General features: G+C 57.1%; 5 protein-coding genes across 17 annotated transcripts in view; 2 read left to right on the plus strand and 3 right to left on the minus strand.

Moving 5' to 3' along the window:
• Window positions 1–428: 428 nt before the first annotated feature.
• On the minus strand, window positions 429–3,230 carry ARPC5L (actin related protein 2/3 complex subunit 5 like). The gene is made up of 4 exons (XM_082775989.1): window positions 3,043–3,230; window positions 2,899–2,971; window positions 2,356–2,532; window positions 429–1,002 (listed from the first exon to the last, which is right to left on the minus strand). Exons 1-4 carry the CDS (start codon window positions 3,180–3,182, stop codon window positions 940–942), a joined length of 453 nt encoding a protein of 150 aa, XP_082632115.1. The 5' UTR covers window positions 3,183–3,230; the 3' UTR covers window positions 429–939.
• Window positions 3,231–3,462: 232 nt separating this feature from the next.
• PPP6C (protein phosphatase 6 catalytic subunit) lies at window positions 3,463–6,808 on the minus strand. The gene is made up of 7 exons (XM_082775988.1): window positions 6,650–6,808; window positions 6,438–6,533; window positions 6,289–6,354; window positions 5,943–6,084; window positions 4,897–4,976; window positions 4,552–4,761; window positions 3,463–3,754 (listed from the first exon to the last, which is right to left on the minus strand). Exons 1-7 carry the CDS (start codon window positions 6,722–6,724, stop codon window positions 3,506–3,508), a joined length of 918 nt encoding a protein of 305 aa, XP_082632114.1. The 5' UTR covers window positions 6,725–6,808; the 3' UTR covers window positions 3,463–3,505.
• Window positions 6,809–6,821: 13 nt separating this feature from the next.
• On the plus strand, window positions 6,822–9,926 carry RABEPK (Rab9 effector protein with kelch motifs). Of its 2 annotated transcripts, none has more exons than XM_082775986.1 (7): window positions 6,822–6,937; window positions 7,022–7,167; window positions 7,266–7,418; window positions 7,557–7,718; window positions 7,949–8,098; window positions 8,441–8,590; window positions 8,848–9,926. In XM_082775986.1, exons 1-7 carry the CDS (start codon window positions 6,882–6,884, stop codon window positions 9,135–9,137), a joined length of 1,107 nt encoding a protein of 368 aa, XP_082632112.1. In that variant the 5' UTR covers window positions 6,822–6,881; the 3' UTR covers window positions 9,138–9,926. The 2 variants fall into 2 exon arrangements, with proteins under 2 accessions (XP_082632112.1, XP_082632113.1); XM_082775987.1 differs by having other exon boundaries at window positions 8,444–8,590.
• Window positions 9,927–10,059: 133 nt separating this feature from the next.
• Window positions 10,060–14,571, minus strand: HSPA5 (heat shock protein family A (Hsp70) member 5). The gene is made up of 9 exons (XM_082775983.1): window positions 14,212–14,571; window positions 13,909–14,048; window positions 13,498–13,729; window positions 13,095–13,232; window positions 12,736–12,848; window positions 12,259–12,649; window positions 11,702–11,939; window positions 11,342–11,509; window positions 10,060–10,944 (listed from the first exon to the last, which is right to left on the minus strand). Exons 1-9 carry the CDS (start codon window positions 14,554–14,556, stop codon window positions 10,382–10,384), a joined length of 2,328 nt encoding a protein of 775 aa, XP_082632109.1. The 5' UTR covers window positions 14,557–14,571; the 3' UTR covers window positions 10,060–10,381.
• Window positions 14,572–16,030: 1,459 nt separating this feature from the next.
• The window catches only part of GAPVD1 (GTPase activating protein and VPS9 domains 1), a 28,547-nt gene continuing 24,348 nt past the window's right edge, over window positions 16,031–20,229 (plus strand). For 6 of the 12 annotated variants that reach the window (XM_082775740.1, XM_082775741.1, XM_082775751.1 and 3 more), the window contains exons 1-3: window positions 16,031–16,076; window positions 18,831–18,919; window positions 19,645–19,856. In XM_082775740.1, coding sequence (XP_082631866.1) covers window positions 19,672–19,856 — 185 coding nt within the window. In that variant the 5' untranslated portion in view covers window positions 16,031–16,076; window positions 18,831–18,919; window positions 19,645–19,671. The other 6 variants (XM_082775744.1, XM_082775748.1, XM_082775747.1 and 3 more) reach the window with 6 other exon arrangements.

The following is a 20,229-nucleotide window of genomic DNA, read 5'->3' on the forward strand; positions in this document are numbered from 1 at the left end:
TCTGTTTCTTGTAGGGAATTAGGTCAGGAATGAGGCAGAGTGCTTCCTAAACTCATCTCACCAGGGACAGCTGCTGCTGCACTTTTAGGAGCTGATAAAAACAAAGACAGAAGAGAATACAGCCTCCCTTCGCAGCTGCTTCAGGTGGAGCAGGCAGGGCTGTGCCAAAAGAAGCAAGGCCCAGACTCTGCACTGCAAACTGAGCCCCTAGGGACACTGCAACCAACGCTCCTACCTGGGCTGCTCCGAACTGCTGCTGGAGATGATGCTGGTTTGAATAGCTGCACCTGTAGTAATTTAATGCCAAACTTTGTAAGGAAGTGGAGAGCAGAGCACTCTTGTAGAGGCGGGCCCTTTGCTTAGAATTGCTGTACTGGTTTTGGATGTGTCATGCTTAGGATTAAGCCAAAAATACGTTACTAAACTTGTATGATCGAAGAACTTTATTAACGCAGCAGGCACTTTACAATGAAACCAACCCCACGGCCCAACTAGTCCTTTGACCACATCCATCTGTATGTGTGCACGCACACAAAACCATCTTTCTAGTAACCACTTCTCCCATTCATAAGCTGTCAGAATCTTGCATCCGCTAAGGCCCTCTTAACTAAGCAGCACAGCCAGGATCTGCTATCACCACACTTAGATTAAGCAGCATCTGAGAACACCTGCTCACTTACAGTAACAGCAGGCAGGAGGTTGCCTTCCCTCTGCCTTTTAAAGGGAGCAGGAGAATGTCTTGGCTCCTGTATTTGGTGGTCAGAATATACAGGAATACCTTTGTTCTTTCCCCACCTTTAAGGTTAAAAGCATTCCAAGAGGAGGTTCCCGGAGTAGTTCAGTAGATTGCAATCTCTAATAAGGATGGACTGGTGTTGTTTCAGCTAATTCCTTCTTCTGGGTCCAAACCTGATCGTCATCGTGGTTCGTTAACAGTCTTTAAACAGTCTTTCTTGCAGTAAGAACTCTTACTATGGCACCTAGTCCACCTACTGCTAGTGCCTGTGGGGATGGGAAAGGAGAGAGGCGTTACTCCCAGTCACACAGCCAGCCCCCGTGCAGGCACTGCAGGCATTTGAAAGTTCCACTGAGACCCCGAACCGCGCTGTTCTCTGCAGGCTGGGCAGCGTTCTGTCGGTGCAGTGTTCCATCACACACACCGTGCGCATCCCTCGCTTAACTCATGCAGCTGCCTCCAGGCTGAGCAAGCACTGCCAAGAGGCGGGACAAAGGCAAAGTTTTAAATACTGCCCAGCCTACTTCTGCCTCACCTTGTTCCTTTCAAAACAAGAAGGAAGAGATGCTTACAGGTGGCCACACGCTCTGAACACTGACTTCTTTCCAGTCAGGACAGTATTGTGCAATGTTACACACTGGGAGCACCAACCCACGGTTACCCAAAACCAGGCCCCAGTAGAAAGAACAACAAAAAACAAGTCAAGCAGAAACTTGTTCCTTCCCGAGAACCTTCCTCTTCCTCCTCCTCCCCTGTCACTGTTCTGTGAGGCTTGTGACAGCTGCCAATGGCTGGAGTCACCATTACACCACTTCTGCCTGAACGTATCACAGGAAGGCAGCGCGCTTTAGGAAAATGCCACGGGCCTCAGCAGCAGGCTGTGCCACGGCGCAGGCAGCTCCCTGAACTGCAGCGTTCTGTGGGTTGTCTTCCCTCGGAGAGGTGCTGGCAGCCAGTGCTGCAGCTAAAACCTGTGCAGCTGGGGGCATCTGAAGTAGTTGCAGTAGCGTCTGCAGAACACTTGCTGCAGGTGCCTCGCCCAGCACAAAAACCCGTCAGCTGTCAGCACTCCTGTCCTCCCTGTGCCCTCCCCTACCTCGCTACGAGCAACTCACAGGAACAGCCGGCAGCACCACTACGGCTGCCACCAGAATCCTTCCGGAGATGGCAGAAGCCCTCCCTGCACAAACAAGGCAGGCTCACGAGATCCCAGTGAGCTGGGTCTGTGCTGAAAGCACCCGGCTGATGGCAGGGTCAGACCTGAGCCCCCCCCAGCCACACACTCAGCTACAAGAAACCAGCAGAACCCTGCCAGTTACAGCTCCGCTCCCAGTTCTCGCTCCTTGGTGGGCGAAACCACCGCACGTGTTAGAAGGTGCAACACCTCCTGCTGCAGTCGCTGCCCTGCCACAAGACTCACCTCTCCCTGGCTGAGGAGAGCTCTGAAATGCAGGTAAATGCTTAAAAAGCTCAAAGAGACACAAGATAAAATGCAAGACCAAGGACTGCACTCCTCGGGAAGGGCTCTCCTGCCCTCACACTTCTCCTCCCAGGGACTGTCCCTGGCGGTGCCGTGCTGACCGTGGCTGTGCCAAGAGGGCACCGGCGGGGACACCTACCTTTTCGTGCCATTGGAGTAATATTGCACTGCTATTTTCTGTTGGCTTTTCGAATCCTTTATAAATATACTTCATTAACAAGTCAATGCCGTTTCCGTCTAAGGAGTTCACCGCTTGTTCTATCTCACTGCTTTTAAAAGCCATGAGCACTTTCAGCATGGTTCCCTGCGCCTGCTCCTGCGAAGGGAAGGAAAACGACATCAGAGCCGGGCGCAGCCCCCGCACCGTGCTGGGCGCGCTCAGGGGAGCAGCGGCTGCGAGAGAGGGCGGTTGGTTTGTTTGTTGTACCGGGCAGGCGAACGTCCTTCACTTCATGCAGGGAGAAGGCAGAAGGGGAGGCCTTTCACAGCGGGCTTTTTGATGCCGTTTTCTCAGAGGAGCCACCAAAGCGAGCTGCCCGCTGAGCTGCGCCAAACCCCGCGCGTTACGCCCGATTGTCCTGCTGTGTTCCCCCCGACCCCCCCGGCCACTCATCTGGGCACGGCCGGCCCGCTGCGGCTCGGGTCCCTTCCCCTTCCCCTCCCCTCCCCTCCCCTCCCTCACCTTGGTGTCGGGGCTGGCTGCCAGGCGCGTGGCGCTGCGCAGGGCGGCGTGCAGGGCCCTCAGCGCGTCCCCGCTGCGTTGCTGCGAGTCAAGGAGCGCAACGGGCGCGGCCCCGTTCCCCCCGCCCCCCGCCGCCAAGGATACCGCCGCAGCAGCGCCTCCGCCTCGGGGCCGGGCTCGGGCTCTGCCGGCGGCGCCTCCTCGGGCTCGTCCTCGAAGCGGCTCCCGTCGAAGCGCTCCACGTCCAGGCGGCGGAAGCGCGACGACAGCGTGCTCCGCGCCATGCCGGAACCGGAACCGGGAGCCGCCGGAACCGGAACCCGCCCGCCGGAAACGGAACCGGAACCCGCCCCCTGGAACCGGCAGCCGGAACCGGAATCGGAACCCGGACCGGGACCGGGACCCGGCCGCCGGGACCCTCCCTCCCCCCCGGCCCCGGTGTGAGCCCGGAGCGCACCCGGGCAGAGCCGGGGCCGGGCCTCGGGCTCTGAAATTCCCCGGGGGGGCCGGGACCCGCCCCGGTTTCGGCGACGGAACGGGAACAGAGGCAGGAGGCAGCGTTGGGGCAGCAAAGTGCGAAATAAAAATGTATTGGGGGGGGGGGGGCTCAGAGGAAGTACGGCGTGGTGGTGCGCGGCGGGATGACGCGCTCCGAGTCGGGCACGGCGCGGAACAGCTTGGGCTCCCTCGTGTTTACGTCCTTGAACACCATGATGGAGGCGATGTTCCCGCAGCGGTAGCAGTAGTTGGGGGCGGACCACACGGTCACCAGCTTCTCGTCGAACATGAACTTGTAGCCTTCGTGAACCAGCTGGTGCGCTCTGCAGATCAGCTTCAGGTTGTTGATGTGGACAAACTGCGGGGGAAAAGGAACCTGAGCGCTCCGCACGCTGTGCCCGGCGCCCACAGCCTCTGGGCAGCCCCCAGCTGCAGCCCTGCTGCACAAACCCGCCCCGAGGCTTCTCTCTTTCCCAGCCCTGCGTCAAGCTCAGGCTGCGCAGATGCTCCCAGCCTGCCCGGCAGCAGGCAGTGCTGCCCACGCCAGTGCGAGGGTGCCCCTGCGCCAAGAGGTGGCAGCAGAACTGGGGTCTGGCTCCCCAAGCACAGCAGGGGCAGCGCAGCGCCAACAGTGCCACGAGCAAACCTCTCTTGGTGCATGCTGGGGTTTTCAACCCATTTCAGAGGCAGTCGGGATGCCTCAGGCTGCGCTGCCAGAGATGTCAGCCCTTCCTCTGTAGGAAGGCCCCAGAAAAAAGGGGCAGCACAAGGCTTCTGTACCATCGCTGGCTCAGAAGCCTGGGAACATCAAAACGTCCGAGCCTCGAGAAGTCTGCTCGCTGCTTTGCAAAGTAACAAAAGTTACGTGAAGAATTGTTAAGGAAAAGGTATCTTTGTCTTCTCCCAGCTCAGCGTTCTGTCCTTTGGCAGTTCTCTCTCTGCCATTAGGATCAAACAGCTGGCTCTTTTCAAGTGGGCTTAAAGGGACAACAACAAGGCATGAGCAAACCTCCTCCTCCTCCACAGCTTCCTTGCAGCTCCCCCACGAGGCCAGTTCCCCTCGCAGTGCCCCAATCCACTCACCGCCATGGTAAATGCCGAGGCAGCCCCCAAGCAGCGTCTCACACCCACAGTTACGCGCGGCAGCACCCTCACCTCGTTCGTCACCTTGGCTCCGAACAGCCAGCCTGCCCCCCGCGGGCTGATGGCCCACGTGTCCACGTCCTCCGGGTCCGACCACACCAGGTCACAGAAGGCGCCTTTGTGAGGAATTTCTTGATTGCGTTCAATGGTTCGGATCTGATCGAGCGTCTTGATGTCTGGAGACAGACCGCCGTGCACGCAGAGGATCTGCTCGTCTATTAACTGGGGAAAGGCACGCAAAACACTCAGTATTTCAGTCAAACCCAGCACGCTGCCGGGGTACCCCTAGCGGCCACCAGTGCTGGAGGTCGCATGTAGATGACCTGCTCGGGGCGTTCCTGGGGCGTTTACACTTACAGCTGCTATTGTGAGCATGTCAAAGACTTTGGTGCAGTACCTCCACGCGTTAGCATTGCCGTATTTGGTTTGGCACTCATCTGTTAAATAGACAAGTTTTTCCTTCTCAGCAGATCAGAAGTTCAGGCAGTAAGGTCAGAGGCAACACAACAGAACTTGGAAAGTCAGGCGTACAACAAAAACACAGAACACAAACCCAAGCAGCCAACAAGCAAACAAAACCCCGGTCAGGAGCAGCAGCAGCAGCGGATCCAGCAGCAGGGAGCAGCCCCCGGTGCCTGCAGCGCTCTGCTTGCAGAGCACCACGCGCAGACACCGGGGGCACAAGCAGCCGACGCTTTCCCTGCTTCCCACAGACCCCTCGGCTCGAGGGCAGCTTTGGTTAGAGCCGTACAACGTGACATTGAAGCTGGCAGACAAATGTCTCTTTTGAGCTGACTGGAGAACGTTTACTGGTGCTCTGGGTGGCAGTCACCCAGCCGGACGCACGTCACAGCCCGTGCTCTCTGCTCCCTGTTGCAGGCGTTACGCTACTTCCCAGGATTTCTCACATTTTACCAAAGCCTCACACCACAGAACAAAATAATTTTCCAAGCAACTCAATTCCCCCAGATTTTCGAGCAGTCGTTCTGCTGCTCGCTTCTTGTCCGGGGCTTTCCCAAACGGGAACTGCTGACAATAAATAAACAGCCTCCACAGCAAACTCCACACACGGACACTTTTGGTTATACACAGGGAGAGTTACAGTAACAGCAGGGTTTGGTGCAGAACCTTTCATTCAGACACCGAAGCGCATTGCCAAACAGAAGCACAAACAGAAACACAGACACTGGAGGGAGGGGTGGGTGAGGTCTGGCCTAGAACACCTCTACTTCACGAGCACAACAACCACGTTGACAATGTGAAAGGTTTATTGAGTCCATTTCCCCCCGGTTCTGGAAAAGCCCCACGCAGTGCCGCGTTCAAAGCGGGTTCCCAAGGGAGAGGTGAGGCACTGGGTCCCGGCACGCCAACCCCCAGTCAGACAGCGTTGGGTGAGCACTTACCGTAGAATCCATACACCTGCGTTATCTGCCTGCTCTCATGATTGCCCCGTAACAGTGTGATACGATCAGGCCACTTAGCTTTTAGTGCAAGGAGGTAAGTGAAAGTCTCGAGACTATAATAACCTCTATCTACAAAGTCACCCTGCAAGTCAAAAACACATCGGTGAACGCACAGACAGGGGCGGGGAGGCGGGGCAGGGCTTCCCGGCAGGAACCCGGAGGCACCCGGAGCCCGAGGGACGCGCCCGGGGGGAACGGGCTCCGGCCGCCGGGTGGGCGCTGGGGCCGCCGCGCCTGCAGCGGCACCGGGAGCAGGGCGGGGCGGGGCGGGGGGGGCCGCACGTACCATGAAGATGTAGTTGGTGTCCGGCACCTGCCCGCCGGTCCGGAACAGCTCGCACAGGTCATAGAACTGCGGGGAGGGCGCGGGGCTCAGCGCGGGCGGCCGGCACCGGGCGCTGAGGCCGGCGCCGTGCGGCGCGGCGGGGCCGTTACCTGCCCGTGGATGTCGCCGCACACCGTGACGGGCGTGCAGACCGGCTGCACGTTGGACTCCTCCAGCAGCAGGTCGCACACGTAGTCGCACAGCCGCTGCGGGGCGCGGCGGGGCACGGTCAGGGGCGGCGCCAGCAGCCCCCGGTGCCCGCCGCCGCCCCGCCCCGGTGCCCGCCCCGCTCCCGGTGGCCGCCCGGCCGCGGTGCCCGCACCTTGAGGTCGTTCTCGGGCAGGTACTTGCAGAGCCGCGCGATCTCCACGTACTTGTCCAGGTCCAGCGGCGCCATCTTGGCTCGGCGGCTCGGGGCCGGAAGCGGAGCGCGAAGCTTCCGGGCGGCGTCGCCGAGCGGAAGCGGAAGCGGAGGGGGAGGGGAAGGGGGAGGGGAGCGCTTCCGGCGGCGGCCCCCGGGAGGGCGGCGAGGCAGCGCCCGGCCCGGCCGCAGCATGGGGGCGCCGCTGGAGCCGCTGGAGCCGGGGCAGCGCCCGCAGGCGGCCAAGTGGTGAGCGGAGACCCCGGCACCCCCCCGGTATCCCCCCGGTACCCCCCTTGTACTCCCCCGCCGCTGAGCGCCGCCTCCCCGCAGGTACCGGCTGCGGCCTCGCGGCGCGGGGCCCAGCGGGCGCGTGGGGCCCGGCTGCCTCCTGCTGCCCGCCCGGCCCGGCCGCGTCCTGCTGCTGGGCGGCGCCGACACCGACGGCGCCTTCGCGGACGCGCACGTCCTGGAGCTGGGTGAGCGCCGGGGGCAGGGGGCGGCGGGGCCCTCACGGGGCTCCCACGGGGACCCCACGGGGCCCTCACGGCTCTGACGCCGCCGGCGGTGCCCGCAGGGTCCCTGCGCTGGGCCCAGGCCGGCTGGAGCGGGCTGCGGCCGCGCTATGAGCACGCCACCTTCCTGCCCCCCCGCCGCCCCCCGCGCCTCTGGGTCTTCGGCGGCGCCGACCAGGCCGGGAATAGGAGCTGCGTGCAGGCGCTGGACCCCAGTGAGTGACCAGCACCGGCAGGGCGTGGGGGCTGGGGCCGTGGGCTGGTGGCAGCGGGCAGCCCTGGCTCAGGCCCGGGGGTGTTCTCCGTCCCCACCCCCCTGCTGTGTTGCCTTCTTAATGAAACGTCTCAATCAGAAACAGGAACCTGGGAGAGTCCTGCGGTGGCTGGCACCTCGCCACTGCCCAGGACGTTCCACGCATCCTTGGCAGCTGTCGGGGACCGTCTGTACGTCTTCGGAGGGGGAGACAAGGGAGCAGAACCCGTCCAAGACCAGCAGCTTCACGTGTTCGACACAGGTACCTCTGGGTTGTTGTCAAAGGGTGGAAATGAGCAGCCTCTGGGCTGCAGGTCTGCGTTCTGAGCTCCTCAAGGATACACAAATACTGGGCCCCTGCCTTGTACCCCTTATTGCTCTGTTCACTCCTCTGGCCCCGCATGCAGCAAAGGGAGGCATCAGCAAGGCTGCGGCACCGCTGGTTTGGGGAGCCCCAGAGCCGTTCCCTCACATGGCCGTGCTCTGTTGCAGCCATCTGTACCTGGTCCCAGCCCAAAACCCACGGCGATCCCCCATCCCCCCGGCACGGGCACGTCATGGTCGCAGTCGGGACCAAACTCCTCATACACGGCGGTTTAGCTGGCGATGTTTTCTACGATGATCTGTTCTGCATCGATACAGGTAAGGATGGATGCAGGTTCCTCGGAGCAGGAGCTGTGGTGGTGCACTTTGCTCTCAGGGAGATCTTTTCACTAAAAGATCACTGAAGTGTGGTGGGCAGGGAAGGTGAGGTCATGTGCTGCCACATCTTGCTCTGCTGCTTTTTGCAGAGTAGTATGAAGTAGTCTGCAGCTGGCTTTGCTTTCTCTTTTAAACACGTAACAATTATTTCCTGAGCTCAGAAAAGCAAAATCCTACAGGAACCCTTTTTAAAATAAAGGAAACCTATGATTTTGGGCAGTTGCCATGAAATATTTCAGTCCTGCTGAGCATTACTATTTTTGTGTTGTTTTCCTCCCACAGCAGACCTGACGTGGGTTAAGGTACCAGCCAGCGGTGACGTCCCAGGGGGACGGGCGTCGCACGCCTCAGCAGTGCTCAGGGACCACGTGTACATCTTCGGGGGCATGGGCCCGGCCGGGGCCCTGGACACCACGCACAAATACCACACGGGTAGGGAGACCTCAGGGCGGGGCGGTAAACGCAGTGTCTGCAAACAGCCCTCGGTTCCCGGGCTTCATCTTCTCCGCAGTCGGTGTCATTGCCCTGGGGTTGTGCCAGCACGAGGCCAAACGCTGCGGCTGCCTCTCTGCTGGTTTTTAGGGCTGTGTAATGGTGCGGACTGGTCCACGGTGATGGCACCGCTCCAGCAACGCTTCTCTGAGCCCGAAGCACTGTTTATGCTGCGACCGCCTCTCTTTGCTCTGCAGGGGAGCAGCGGTGGACGCTCCTGCGCTTTGAGTCCCCGCTGCCCGCTGCGAGGCTGGACCACGCCATGTGCGTCATCCCCTGGCGGGCCCCTGGCAGCCCTGGCGCTGCGGGAGAGGAAGCCGAAGAGGAGCCGGCGGGGGGCAAGGCTGACCTCCTGCTGGGGAGCCAGGAGGAGGAGGAGGAGCAGGGCTGTGGAGAGGACCCAGCCCCGCATCTGCTGTTTGTGTTTGGGGGAATGGACACGCAAGGGGAGATGTTCAGGGACTGCCTGGTGACCCTGATCGAGTAGCGTGCGGGTAGGCGGGCCTGGGAAGGTTTTGTAGCAGTGGCTGAGCAAGGCCCTGCCCTGCAATAAACGCGGTGTTGCTGTCAGGGGTGGCTCCGTGCTCCCAGCCGGGTACAGCCGCTCGCTCTGCGCTCACAGCTCCCGTCCCTTGGCGAGGCTGCGGAAGAGCCTCAGCAGCCGGAACACGGCGCTGGCTGGGGAGAGGCAGAGGCTGCGCGGCGCTGCTGGGCAGCTCTCAGCATCCTGCTTGGCCACGGAGACCTGCAGGGCGCTGTTACCTACGGCTTTCTGAAGGGTACTTAAAGGGGTTTAAATAAAGGGGTTTAGCTGCCACTACTGTGAAAATGAGTGTGTAGGGCCACCTGTCTCCCACCCCAAGGAAAACACCACAGAGGCAGAGGAGTTGGACTTTGTTCCTGCAAGGTGAGAGGCTTTGTCATCACTGAGGGAGGCTGAGCTTCAAGAAGCTGCTTTTCAGAGCCTGCTGCAGCTGGGGTTCAGGCCTTGTGAGCGAGCTTTGAGCTGAGTCTCCCCCATGCTCACACAGCCGCACTCCAGGAGCAGCAGGTGAGGGTGAGTCTCACCCAACCCTGGGCAGGGGTCAGACTCCTGGAGCTGGTTGCTGAGCACTTCCCCACAGGTGGAGCAGGCTCCTTGTACAGAAGGGGCCTGAACCCAGCTTTCAGCAGCCACCAGCAGCATGGTCACAGCTCTCGCCAGCCCCTTTCCTTGGCAGCTTTCTTTGCATTAAGCCCTGCAGCCAAAGCTCAGCTCCTGGCGGCCAGCAGAGCTGCTACAGCTTACCCCCTCCCAGGGCAGTGTCACCCTGAGGCACTGTGTCAGTGGTTACCCACCCCTAAGGTCCCCTCTGTCCCCTCATGAGGAGCAGCTGCTGCTAGGTGACAGCAAGTCCAAGCTACAAAAATCCAGTGTAAATAACAAATTTATTGTGGTCACTTCAGGTAGAAAAGCTCTACACCAAATTCACATGACCGAGTTGTTAAATAGAACGTTTCCATGGCCAGTACTTCTACACCCCTGTTGTCATTTACACGCCCCCCCCGCTACCCTTCCCTCCCCAGACAAACACCTGCTAACGAAAAGCAGTAAACAGCCACTTTGGGCTAGCATTTCCAGCTCCACTCACAAGTGAAGATTCAAAGTTACATTCCAAATTAAGAGTTCAATATTTTAAACAAGTGTTCCTGAGTCCAATATATACACACAACATTCAGGGATGCCAGTATCTACAACTCATCCTTTTCTGCTGTTTCTTCTTCACCGGAGGGAGGGGGGCCTGCGCTTCCGTAGAGCTTGCTAACAATGGGCTGAACGACTTCCTCTAGCTCCTTCTTCTTTGATTTGAAGTCTTCGATATCCGCATCTTGGTGGCTTTCAAGCCACTCGATCTTTTCCTCTACTGCCTTCTCTATTGTTTCTTTGTCTTCAGATGACAGCTTGCCACCCAGCTTCTCTTTGTCCCCAATCTGGTTCTTCAGAGAGTAGGCATAGCTCTCCAGCTCGTTCCGGGCATCAATGCGTTCCTTAAGCTTTTTGTCTTCCTCTGCAAACTTCTCAGCATCGTTAACCATCCTCTCAATCTCTTCTGGTGTTAGCCGATTCTGATCGTTCGTAATTGTGATCTTGTTTTTGTTCCCAGTGCCCTTGTCTTCAGCTGTGACGCGGAGGATCCCATTTACATCTATTTCAAAGGTAACTTCAATCTGTGGGACACCACGAGGAGCAGGAGGGATTCCCGTCAGATCGAAAGTTCCCAGAAGATGATTATCCTTGGTGAGGGGACGCTCACCTAGAAGACACAATTACACAATTAGATAGGTCACAATTAGACAGTTTTCTTTGCTACCTGTGGTTTGCATTTTTTGCAAAACCACTAGCATTAAGCTACGTGCTTTTCAAAGCTGAGGTTTTAAATTCTACCTCGACATTCATCTTGATGCCTACACTATCACCTCTTCTTACTCTAAAGAGGAGCTCTTCAGAATGCAACCATGGAGTAACCATGTTTAAGAGCTGATCTTTTGAGAACTGATCTGCAGAGCAGCCGTTGATGCTGCTCAGAGCTGCCTCGGTCTGGTAACAGCCAGGGATAGGTGTGTGCATCTGGGAGTACCTGCAGCTGGCTGCCTAGCAGACAGTGAGTCTGTGAGATCCCAGCTGCTGCAGGGGACACGGGCAGCACTTACCTTCGTAGACCTTGATTGTCACAGTTGGCTGGTTGTCAGAAGCTGTAGAGAAAATCTGAGACTTCTTTGTGGGAACCACAGTATTTCTTGGGATCAGTTTAGTCATCACACCTCCAACTGTCTCAATACCAAGGGTCAGAGGACACACGTCAAGCAGGACCAAGTCACCTGCAAAGAACAGATCAAGGGGCAGAATGTGAGCGACTTCAGCTCCTCTTTGAGGGAGTGCATTGCAGCAGTCTGAGGCTGATACAGAACTCAGGAAATTCACATCCACCACTATTTGGCAGTAACAGTACCCGCTCTTCAGTCACTCTTGAGAGTGACAGTAAAGATGCAATTACCTAAAGATTTAATTACCTGTGTCTTGGTCCCCAGAGAGAACACCAGCCTGAACAGCTGCACCATAGGCTACAGCCTCATCTGGATTAATGCCACGAGAAGGCTCTTTGCCATTGAAGAACTCTTTCACGAGTTGTTGTATTTTGGGGATGCGAGTAGAGCCACCGACAAGAACGATCTCATCAATATCAGACTTCTTCAGGTCAGAGTCTTCCAGAACTTTCTGAACAGGCTTCATTGTAGAACGGAACAGGTCCTGGAAAGACAAGAGTTCAGACAGTGAGCCTCTATTCCCACATGCCTAGTCCCAGGCTTAGGGTACTAAGAACTACCGAGTCAGCTCACCAAGGCTGTGTTCAGCCTCGATGAGAACTTATTTGTCAGTAACGTGTGCAGCCCCAGATGCCCCAGGAAGCAATGGCTTTCTGCTTTTTAGAATATAAATAACTTGCTACTTGAACTAAGTTATTTGCATTCTGCTGAAGTGTAACAAAGGCACAATGTGAAGTCCTGTGCATTCACCAGCAGCAATTTTGGGAGGGGCTGAGGCAATTTAACTCATTTTCTAAGCTTACCATGTTCAGTTCTTCAAACTTGGCACGAGTAAGTGTCTCAGAGAAATCTTCTCCCTCAAAAAATGATTCTATTTCAATTCTGGCTTGATGCTGAGATGACAAGGCTCGCTTTGCTTTCTCCACTTCCCGTCTGAGTTTCTGCACAGCTCTATTATCCTTCCTGACATCTTTCCCGGTCTTCTTTTTGTAGAGTTTGATGAAGTGTTCCATAACACGTTGGTCAAAATCTTCTCCACCCAGGTGAGTGTCTCCATTAGTAGCCACAACTTCGAAGACTCCATTGTCAATGGTGAGGAGGGAGACATCAAAAGTCCCACCACCCAAGTCGAACACGAGGATGTTCTTCTCACCCTCTCTCTTGTCCAATCCATAGGCAATAGCAGCAGCTGTTCTGTTTAGGGAGTAACAAGTTCAGCAGACTGATCACCAGGCCCCACCCCCAGACACCCTGCAGGCAGAGCTGTTTTGGCTACTCACGGCTCGTTGATGATCCGCATCACGTTCAGCCCAGCAATGGTACCGGCATCTTTTGTGGCCTGGCGCTGAGCATCATTGAAGTAGGCTGGCACAGTAACAACTGCATGGGTAACCTGCAGAAAGAGCAAGAGGAGATTATCAGAAAAATAAAGGACAAGCTACACACCTCAGAAATGAGCGCAGCAGTGCCTGGAACAAGTAGCCCATTGTTCCTTATGTAAAACCCCCACAATCAGCTGAGCCACCTAAGCACCGAACAAAGTTTATGACAGCAAGCTTAACCCTGAGATTCTGCCCAGTTATCTTCAGTTTCATAAGGCACCTCTGCCTTAAGTTCCTGTTAGCAGCACTCAGCTCACCTTCTTCCCCAGGTAAGCCTCTGCGGTTTCCTTCATCTTTGTCAGGACCATAGCTGAAATTTCTTCAGGAGCAAATGTTTTTGTCTGTCCACCGCCAACATCAACTTGAATATGGGGCTTGGCTTTCTTTTCAACAACCTGAGAAGAAAGAGACAGTGTCATATATTCCAGCAATTCTTGAAGTTATTCCTAACTGTCAGATTGCTTCTTTCTCTCTGATGAATCACTAAATCCTTTAAGAGCGTTGATCTGAATAGAAAACTATAAAAGCCACAGTGTTGCTCATAAAAACCGCTGATTTAAAGGCCTTGCTTTTCTCAAGCAGGAGAGAAAGCAGGCAGCATCTGCAGCCTGTTCATCTGACCCCCCCCACCTCCATCCACCACCCTGTGACCAGGCGCACCTTGAAGGGCAAGTACTTGATGTCCTGCTGCACCGAGGGGTCGTTCCAGGTGCGGCCTATGAGCCGCTTGGCATCGAACACGGTGTTCTCGGGGTTGGACGTCAGCTGGTTCTTGGCGGCATCCCCGATCAAGCGCTCCCCCTCGGGCGTGAACGCCACGTAGGACGGGGTGATGCGGTTCCCCTGGTCGTTGGCAATGATTTCCACCCGGCCATTCTTGAAAACGCCCACGCTGCGGGAGAAGCGGAGCCGTCAGGCGGCACAGGGGCCTTCCCCTCCCTCCCCTCCCCCCCAAGTTCCGCTCTTCCCCTCCCCCTCCCCGTGCTCTGCCGTTTCCCTCCCCCCCCCCCCCCAGCCGTTCTCCCAGGCCCCCAACCCCCAACCCCCGCCCGGCCGCAGCCCCCCACACACCAGGAGTACGTGGTGCCGAGGTCGATGCCCACCACCGTGCCCACGTCCTCCTTCTTCTCCTCGTCGTCCGCCCGCGCGGCGCCCAGCAGCAGCAGCGCCCACAGGAGGTGCCTCATGCCGGCCGCTCGCCCCTCGCCGCCCTGCCGGGAGCCCAAAAGGTCACAAAATGGAGGCGCCACGTGCGGGGCGCGGCCGCTCCGGCCCCCAGCGCGTACCCCCCGCCCCGGCACCCACCCCCCGGCCAGGCCCAGACCAGGCCCAACTTAGGCCGCGGCCCCCCCCCCATCCCCGTCCCGTCCGTACCGTGCCACCGACCGCGCCGCGCCGCCAACTGCCGCTGAGCGCCCAGGCCGCGCCGGCCGCCCTTATATACCCTCCGTTACTCCTGCGTGGAGGCTCGCCATTGGCTGCGGAGCCCTCGCTGGAGCGCGCCCATTGGTCGGCTGCCACTAAGCTGGCCTTCCGCGATTGGCGACGACCGCGCGGCCGCTCTGACACACCGGGCGCGCGCCCCTCCCGCCGCGCGATTGGTTCGTGCCCCGGCGCCGCGGGCCTATCAGCGGAGAAGCGTGAGCCAAGCGGAGGGCGCCCATTGGCCGCGGGACGCCGTCGCGGCGGGGCCGGGGGGGACGTTCTGGAAGTTTCCATGGTGACCGCGCGGCCCCGCCCCGCTCGCCGCGCCTCGCGCCTCAGGGCCGGCACCGGGCGGGACGGGACCGGCGGGGGGGGGCACCCCGGAGCCCTGCCCCGGAGCCCAGCGGCGGGGCCGGGCCGGGGGCTCGGGCGGTGCCTCGGGGCCGTGCGGGTGCTGGCTCCCCTCGGGCCGCGCCGTGAGGGAGCGGCGGGGGGCGACGCACGGAGCGCGGGGCCGGCTGCGGGCAGGGCTCGCCCCGTGTGCGGTGACTGAGGTGGCCGGCGGGCGGCCCCAGCACAGCCGTGCCCAATGCCCCCGGCTGGTACCCAGGGGGCCTCGTGCAGCCGAGGGGGCGGCTTCGTGCCCCCAGGCCTCGGGCTGGGCGCTGTTTCCCTGGGGGAGCGAGGCCGCCAACGCCCCCGGCCCCTGCGGTGCTGCTGGGGGCGATGCTGGCAGCCGGCTGCGTGGGACCAGGCGCAGCAGTTGGCCGACACGGTGTGTGTGCAGGCTCGATAAACGTTTTTTTGCTGTAGTTCGGTTTGCCGTGGTTGGTTGTAAAGCATCAGTTGGCTTTTTAGAAATCAACGACGTGAGGCGTTCTCTGTTATCAGCGGGGAAAATGCAAGGCGGTGCCTGTGCCAGTAAGGAGGAGGCACACACGAAATAGCTCAGAGAATGACAGATACAGAGCGTAAATGGGTGGCTCTGGTGCTGAGCTGGCCCTTGGAGGAGCTTCACAGACAATTTAGGCACAGAGGAGCAGCTGCGGTGACTCAGGGATTTGCTTTCCCACCTAAACCACCACCGGCCCCGTGCTGAGGCCTGGATGCCCCATCCTGACCCACAGGGCACCTGGGAGCCCGTCAGCCCTGGGACGTGAGGAGCCGTGGGTACAGCTGGCACCGCGCGCTGTGACCAGGGGCTGTGCCCGGGTGAGCTCCCTGCGAGCCTGCTGCTGTCACACTGCAAATGGCCCTGCTGGGGTGCCTGTGATTCCCTTTATTTTTTCTTCTTGGAGAATAAGCTTAAATTCTGTGTCGGGACACACTCTCATTTACCAAGTGGTGTCCAGCTCTCTAGTTTTCCCTAGCACTCCTGCAAACACCAGCCTAGAGGCACATGCGGAGGTTTAGCCGTGCCCGTGGGGCCGGCAGGCCCAGCGCTGTGCTCGCTGCCCGTCAGGCCGTGCCCTCGGCGGTCTTTGGGCCCCGTCGTGAGGCCCCGGGCACGGCTCCGCGCTGCCTGAGGCCGGGCAGGGGACGGGCCCTGCGCCTGTTTCTTAGCCCGGCCGCGCTGCTCCGCACGGGGCAGGCTCCGGGTGCCCGCCCGGGCCCTTGCCGCACGCTCCGGCTCTGCTTCGGGGGAAGGGCCCGGGCCGGGGCCGTTGGGAGCGGGGCCCCGGGCGTCGGGACTACAAGTCCCAGGGCCCCGCGTCCCAGTAGCGCGGTGTCGCCGCCCGCCGCCTGCGCAGTGCCGCGCCGGGCGCGGGGCCGCAGCGGGAGCCGGGCGGCGGCGGAGCCGGGGCGCTGGCCGGGTAGGGGCGCGCTGAGGGGCGGCGGGGGAGGAGGAGGAGGAGGAGGAAGAGGAAAGGGGAGGAAGGGAGCGGAAGGGGAGAGGAAGAGGAAGGGCGGCGGGAGGGCAGGCGGGCGGCAGCCCGGGCCTGGCCGAGCTCTGCCCGTTGCCGGGAGCCGAGCGGGAGGAAGGCAGCGCGCCGGGAAGGAGGTGCCGGGCGGGGGCAGGGGCAGGGGCAGGGGCAGCGCGGCCGGGCTGGCCCCGAGGGGGGCGGCTGGGGCCCGGCCCCGGTTGCGGCTCGGGGCTGCCCCGCGGCCCTCCCCTCCCTGCTCGGCGCGGCGGGGGCAGCGGGCGGGGGGCGGGGGGCGGCCCCGGCAGCGCGGCGCCTTTCGCGTTCCGGAGCTTCGCAACTCGCGGCTCGCAGAGCGCCGGGACTTCCTGCTTTGTTTGTTTTGGGTTTTTAATCCTTTCTGATAGGGTCTGAGCGCTGGAGAGCTCGACCGAGCGAGTGTCTGTGCTTGTTCTTGCAAAGTCATGATACCGTGCTGCGAGGGAAGAGCTGGCGGTGCCGCCGGGAGCAGCTCCCAGCCCGAGACGTGATGCTCGGCTTAGGACAGGCAGCAGGCTGCTGTGGAGGGCGATGCAGCTGACTCACGGGTGGGAGCTGCGGTTTGAAGATGATGGAGGGGGGCACGGCACGGTCAGTCCGTGAAATCCCAAATGCTGCGCTTCCGAAAAACGGGCAGCAGCCAGGACGGTGATTTTAGGAAATGCTCCTAGGGGCTGCTCCTTCTGGGGGGGGTTCCAGAGCGCTTGAGGTGCCATAGGTGAAGGTTTGTGATGCGTCAGGTCCTGGAGCGTGCAGGCTGTGCTGACAGCCCCCCTTTACGGTGGATTGCAGCGCTGGGACGTTTCGAGGTGAAGATGGGAACTGGTCTCAAGACAGGAGGCTGGGAACGGGTTGTTTTTGTCAGTGACTTCAAGTTCTTCTGACTGAAAGTTAATTAGTATGACTCATTATGTAAGGGGAACCCCTCTTTCCAACAGCACAGGCAGCCGGAGCACATTTTAGCCTGGCTGCGTGCTCCTGTGGATTTTTGCGCAATGCAATCATACCGCAATTGACAGCTCAGGAGCCAGCCGAGCCTGAGCACTCCTGATAAGCCCTGTTAGGGGCATGGGAAACGAGGAGCTCGTTGCACGTAGATCTTACTGCGTAGGCACTGTGCTGCGCGTTGGCTGCAGAGCAGCCACGTTCAAAGACACAAACTTGAAGAAAGAGTTTCAGGTTAGTATTGACAGCCACTGTAGCAGGTTGAAATGCATTGTGCGTGTTGGACCTGTTTTGAGATGGTGAGTATTGCAACGTGAGAGTTCAGCGGGTAGATCTGAGGTCATGGTGAACTCTCCTGCTGAAAAGTGTTTGCTTGTTTTTGCTCAAAGTTGGGAGGTGAGTTGTTAGCTTGTATACAGAAGGCTTGTTAGTTGTTACTGTAAATATTACCAAAGAAAAAGAGATTTTCATCGGGGTAAGCTAGTATGGAAGTTGTTCAGCCCTGCTTTGGAATTCTTTTTCAGTAAGATGGAGTGATTTCAGCTTTGCCTTGCCCTGCCCTGCCTACATTAGATCTGCCCAAACTTGCTTTGGAAGTTGAGTCTTGCGTAGCTAGACTTAGGAGGAGCAAATAACCTTGAGCAGGAGGCGTTGGAGGAGGGAGAATTTGGTGTACTGGCAGTAACTGTGGCTTGGCTTAATCTCTTTTCTGTCAACTGAATCGCAGAAATATTTAATGGAGGTGTCACTTGTTTCTGTGTGCCACGGTACAAAACCACATACTCTGTAGGTTCAGTACCTGAAGATTTATGACATTTTTCCCAGGACTTCTAAACATGAGAAGCAATCCCATGTTTAGTCCCATATTTATCAAAGGCAGAGGTTGTCTTGGGTCCTAATAAACTTAGGTCACGCTGATGGCAGGACAAAACATCTTAGAAGCTGTCAGCTCACACAATCTTTGTGGTTTCGGTGGAGCGTCACAAAGTGGAATTGCTTGAATTGCTGTGATAAGTTTTTCATACCGTGCCACAGCTTTCAGTAGCTTTCCGAGCAGCTTTACGAAATATGAAGTGTTTTCCTATTGAAATGAGATTACCGGGATTGAAAAATAGCTGGCAGATAGCAGGAGTTATTTAGTACCTGTTGTTTCTTCAGACATCAGATTGCCAGATACCTAAATTTCCTAAGCTCTCTTTTATACGACTACGTGCAGGCTTCTCTCATTTCAGGTTTGATGAACGATAGTTTTAAACGAGGTAACTGGGTAATTATGGACAGCTTCTTTATTTGTGAGAAACTGATAAGGTAATCTGATAAACAACTTTCCGGAATTAGTACCAGCTGAAGCTGCTGCTGCTCTGTCTGTCTAACCTTGCCTTCTGCAGTGCGTTACCGAGTACGTAAGTGTGGCTAATTGCTTTTTAAAGCTCTTGTCCTGAGCGCTGGCACGGAGTGAATGTTGTGCAGCGTGGGAAGGGTAGAGAATACAGCTGTTGTCCTTTTATACTAATCATAATGGGAAGAGTTTTTGTTTTGTTTTGTTTTGTTTTTTTTTAGGGAGCAGTGCACTGTATAGGTGTACTCATGGAAGAAGTTTCCCCTTTCAGGTTAGGCTGTGTTCATACCAGTATCCCAACAGAGGAACAGCATCTGCATCTTGCTTAAGTAGGTTTGGGGGATTTTATTTTCTTCTTTGACAGTGCTGCATGTTTTCTTTAGAGCCAGCCTGAAGCCTGCTGAAGCGCCGTATGTGTCGAGCTACCAGCGTCACAGCTCTGCTGTTCTCAGCCCTCTGCCAGACACTGAAGGTGAAGATAGTTGTTTGCACTGTTACTTTCTATGTTCGTGTGATTTCAAAATAATTAATTTTTAAAAACTGGTAATAAGAACGAATGAGATGTTCTTCATCTGCAGAGGTGTGTTTCAGCAGCAGTTGTTAGCTGTCAACATGTTTACGTTTTCTGGAGGACTGTAAAGCCATGGATGCTGCTGCTCCCTTTTTCTTGTACACGGGTCCTGAGGTTTGCCATGGTGGTTTGGAGAAGTAAAAAAAAAAAAAGAAACCAAAAAAACAAAAACCAACTGCACAGCAGCGTGAAACTTGCCACGGTTACTCAGTGCTTACACGTCTCTGCTTATTTACTGGCTGTGGTACTGCATCACGCAGAGATGCCCAAATCCTTTGTATGTTAGGTGGTATTTCTGCAAGACCCACGCTGTTTGGTTGTTTTTTTGTTTGTTTTTTCAGGCAGTGTTACAAATGATAACAGCGTTGTTCTGTGGTAGTCTGCTCTTTCCTAAAGCTGCTCTTTTTGCTCGCTGAACAGAGCCAGGTTATGTGTGTGTGTGTTAGGACTCCAGACTGTGTGGGAGTCTTACTTGCTTTCTGAGCATTAACTATATATTTATTCTTGATTGAATGCACAGACATATTTACTGCTAAGCTTATAGCCTTCTTATTGCTTCATTGGGGCCAACAAAACTAGTTCCTGGAAGTGTTGGTATTCACCTTTTTCTTCCCCTTTTCTTTCAGTGAGTGCTGTGTAGTCCACTGTCAAAGATGGTGAAGCTGGATATACACACGCTGGCTCATCACCTCAAGCAGGAACGACTGTATGTGAACTCAGAAAAGCAGCTGATTCAAAGGCTCAATGCGGATGTATTGAAGACAGCTGAAAAGCTGTACCGCACAGCATGGATTTCCAAGCAGCAAAGAATTAATTTGGACAGACTGATCATAACAAGGTGACTTGGCAGGGTGGTGGTGGAGAATTTGTGGGGAGAAAAAACTCTAAACTTCTGTGAATTGCAGCAAATCTCTCAGATTTTTCTCTTATTATCTCGAGTCCATTGCTGTGCTGACTATAAAAATAGTGAAGTTTTAAAACAAATCTAAACTAGGGTATCTGACTCACCTGAGGCTTGCTTGTTGTCTGTTTAAGGTACCCCCATTTTACGTGTGTATTTTACTTCTGTCCACAGTTTATGTGAGCAAACTGTCCTTGTTCCTGAACATGGCAATAGTTTGGGTTAACTGTACGGGAAGACTTTTTGCCTTGGTGGTACCCTTATTAGCAGATTGACCCGGTGATGCCTTCTGGTAAACCTGTTTGCTTAC

The sequence above is a fragment of the Aythya marila genome, assembly GCF_965140915.1.
Source record: "Aythya marila genome assembly, chromosome: 19".
Taxonomy (NCBI): domain Eukaryota; kingdom Metazoa; phylum Chordata; class Aves; order Anseriformes; family Anatidae; genus Aythya; species Aythya marila.